The sequence below is a fragment of the Peromyscus eremicus genome, chromosome 6 (assembly GCF_949786415.1).
Source record: "Peromyscus eremicus chromosome 6, PerEre_H2_v1, whole genome shotgun sequence".
In the NCBI taxonomy this organism is placed as follows: domain Eukaryota; kingdom Metazoa; phylum Chordata; class Mammalia; order Rodentia; family Cricetidae; genus Peromyscus; species Peromyscus eremicus.
In genome coordinates this window covers 66,317,384-66,321,011 of record NC_081421.1, presented here as the reverse complement: position 1 = coordinate 66,321,011, position 3,628 = coordinate 66,317,384, and the positions used below count along the sequence as shown (strand labels likewise).

Below are 3,628 nucleotides of genomic sequence, written 5' to 3'. Positions count from 1 at the left end.
AATGGGAGGGAGAGACACTAGTTTAGATATGTGAAGTCTTGTATATAATGGTGAAAAGATGGTTTATCCAGAAGATGGATTTATATGGGGTGGAGATGAAAGAGCTATCTGGAAGATGTATTTATAGGAAAACCTCGTCAAAAGATACTGTCGTGGATTAGATATAAAGATTAAAAAAGAAGCAAGGCAAATGATGATTTTGGTATTTGTGTCTTTGAACTCTGATGGAATGGGGATTGAGGGAATGGCAGAAGAAAGGAAATGAAGAGAACCATTCTAGTCTAGGGGGCAGGGGCTGACAATCTCAGAAGTGACAACTTATTTGTAGGGTGGGCTTAACATGTGGAGTCAGGTCTGAACAAGCAGATTGAGGGCATCAGTGTAGCTAATAACATATATATGGGTAGGGGGCGGGGGTGGATGTCAAAGGAGAAAGCCTAGAAGGCCCCACAGTCTTGGAAACTGGAGATGATGGATTCACAAGGGAGGTAGAGATAGATCATGAAGAGAGCATTTCTGGACAGGCAGTTGTCAGTGCCTGGTGCTGGGATGTCCAAAGCCATGGAGGTTACAGGTCTTTAGGTGTGTCAAGTGGAGAGTACCTAGATAATCTATACATAAATACACATAACATACACATATCTGATATATTCCTTGGTATGGTACCCAAGACAATGTACCTCTTCTAAGAGGTATAAGTTAACTGGGAAAATATTAAGTCAGAACAGAATGCTAAGAGAACGGGGTTGGTGCTTTGGCTTCAGGAAATATATGATAACTACTCCTGGATCACTGCTAAACTTGAAAGCATCGTTCTCTAATTATGGTATTCAGAGAAAGAGAAAAAAAAAAAAACCACAAGTAATTGATTGTGCTTGTTTCTGTTAGTGTCTCCCAAGATGGAGAATGAAGGAAGAAGTGAACCAACAAAAGAAATTGATCATCAGGATATTTAATTATCGACTTTAACTCAGTGTTCCCAGCAAGCTACATAGATAAACGTTTAGTAGACTCACTGGGCCCTGGAACTCTCTGCCTCTGGGGATTTTCTGTTTTCACCTCCTGCTGTGGACTCCTGTACCTCCCCTCCTTCACTGGGCTCCACAGCTGCCCCTGGACCACCCTGCTCCCCTCTGGCAGGCTGTTCCTGTTCCTCTGGGAGCTGTCTGTCTTCTTGGATCGACACCACTACAGCCTCCTGCACTCTGCTGCTCTCGCCTGGCGCTCTCCCCTGCTTCTGGGGATCTGGGTTGTTATTGTCACTTCCTTGCTTAGCATCTCTATGGGTGTCTTCCTGACTCTGCAAATCCCCTGGCACCTGTAGTTCCCCTGAATCCGAGCTGCTGCTGCCTACCTCTGGAGCCAGGCTGATGGGAGTTTCACAGGAACCCTCACCACTCGGTGGAACTGCTACCTCAGGGTCTTCCCCCTCACTGTGGTCCTGCTTCCTGACTGGCTTGTCAGGAGTCCTGGTGGCTCTCTGATTTTTCCCTTGAGATTGCTTCTCAAGTGGGGCCAGCTCCTGTGAACTTTCTCTTGTTCCCAGTGTCTCTTCAGCTGCAGGGCTGTTTTTGTTGATCAAAAATGTGTCTGCTGTGTCTCCCTCACTGTGTCTTGCCTCTTTTCCTGAGATGGGTTCTTCCTTTATTTCAGGGAGATTCTGATTTCCTTCTTCTGAGCTTAGCCCTTGTGTACCAGAATCCTTTTCAGCACCCTTTCCCCTCCATGATCCTGAGACCTCTTGACACTTCTCACCCTGTGTTTGGGCTTCTGGTGCTGGGGGTCCAGTTTTTCTCTCATGGTCTTTCCTCCCCTCCTCCTGTTTGCCTCTACTAGATGTTTCTGAATCATTTCTGCTCCCACTTTGGGCAGACTGGTTCTGTGTTTCATGTTTTCTTTCTTGCGCTGGCAATTCGTGTGTTTCAGATGTTCTGTCTGCCTTGGTGTCCTCTAAATGTGTGGTTTCGGGTGGTGTTCTGCCCGAATCTTTTTCTGGTTCTTGAGTTTCAGATATTCTAGTATCATCCATAAGCTCAATAACTTTCTGTGTGTGAGATGGTTTCCCAGAAACAACTTCTATTGGCAAATCAGTGTGCTCCAACATGGCTCTGTCTTCTTTTTGTGGGAATGGATCCTGTGTTGTGGAATGTGTCTTAATACTCTTTTCTATAGCACGTTCCTCATCTTCAGATGGCCTCTGTGCCATATGGTCACTTAATTTGGTGTCACGTTGACTCCTGACTGCCTTACCGCTTTCTTTGGGGATCACCTGTGTTGGATTGCTGCTCTGTTTGGATACTTCTCCTGGCGTATTTCTCTTAAATTGGACTCCATCATATTCTGTTGCTGGTACATCTTGTGCGACTTCCTGACCATCTTCTTCTGGGTGTTGGTTCTCAGGGTCACTGGGCTCAGACACCTTTTGTGGTAGGTTGTGAGTCTTAATGTCTTCCTGTGGGCTCATCTTACTGTGTTCACCAGCCTGACCTTCTTCATGGCTGGGCTGAGCTGATGATGCCAACACCAGCCTTTCTTGAGTTGGTCCCACCCCTACTACCTGCTGACTCCTTCTGGTGGTTGCCAGAAGGTCCACATCATCCATTCTCTCTGACTTCGACATCGGTCTTGGTTCTGGATTTAGTGATGACATATCAAAATAAAAGAGGTTCAATAAGCTGAAGATTGCAAGGAGAAATTCCTCAAAACTGATGGCACCATCTCTGTCAATATCCAGAAGGTTCAGCTTTCTCTCCACAGCGTGAAAGACATGTGGCTGCATGTAAACACAAAGAAAATCTGTTTATTTACATGTGGTCATGTGTTCCAAGTATCTTCAGTTCTCCTGAAAAGATTTTAAAAAAATTTTTTTTAACCTTACCTCTCTTAACAGTGAAAGACTTGCTTTAAACAGTGAGAACCCATCAATTCTGATCCATTTTTTCATCTTAGCACTAAGCCTAGCACTAGCAATTGCATCACATGTGAGCTGAGTTAGAAGCATAATGGGGTTATGACCCTGTGCAGAAGTCTTCCTGGGTGAAGCAGAAGTTACACAATGGAAACCTTTCCTCTGCATGACTGACTAAGCAGTTGCATAGAAGAGGCCGCTGAGACTGGGGGAAAAAAAAAAAAAAGCAACCAAAAAAAAAAAATTGTTGAAAGGTTAGTGCAAGCAGAGAGCCAGCTAGCCAAGTGACAGCGAGCAGACAAATAGCGCTTCCTGCTTGTGTTACAAAGTGGTGAAGGGGGGACTAGTAAGCTCCTCCTCACCTGAAGGAAGTTCCTGATTTCTCTCTCCAGGAGCTGTCTCAGCTCTCTTCGGGTCAGCTTTGCCTTGTGGTCACCATCCTCACTGGCATATTTGTGGAATGTCTCAATGACACAGAAGACACCTCTCAGGAGCCTCGACATCTTTACAACCTGGAAGAGGCTGCAAGAAAACAAGGTCAGGGCTGGAGAGACGGCTGGCTCAGTGGTTAAAAGCACTTGCTCTTGCCAAGGATGTCGGTGGATTCTGTTCCCAGCACCCACATGGCAGCTCACAACTGTCTGCAACTCCCAGATCTGACACCCTCACACAGACATACATGCAGGCAAAGCACTGGTGCACATAAAATAAAAATTAAAA

General features: G+C 45.6%; 1 protein-coding gene across 1 annotated transcript; it reads right to left on the bottom strand.

The window, feature by feature from the left end:
* Positions 1–1,012: 1,012 nt before the first annotated feature.
* Positions 1,013–3,411, bottom strand: Tchhl1 (trichohyalin like 1). The gene is made up of 2 exons (XM_059264859.1): positions 3,271–3,411; positions 1,013–2,773 (listed from the first exon to the last, which is right to left on the bottom strand). The coding sequence occupies exons 1-2, from the start codon at positions 3,409–3,411 to the stop codon at positions 1,013–1,015; spliced, it is 1,902 nt and encodes a 633-aa protein (XP_059120842.1).
* Between the last annotated feature and the right edge of the window lie 217 nt (positions 3,412–3,628).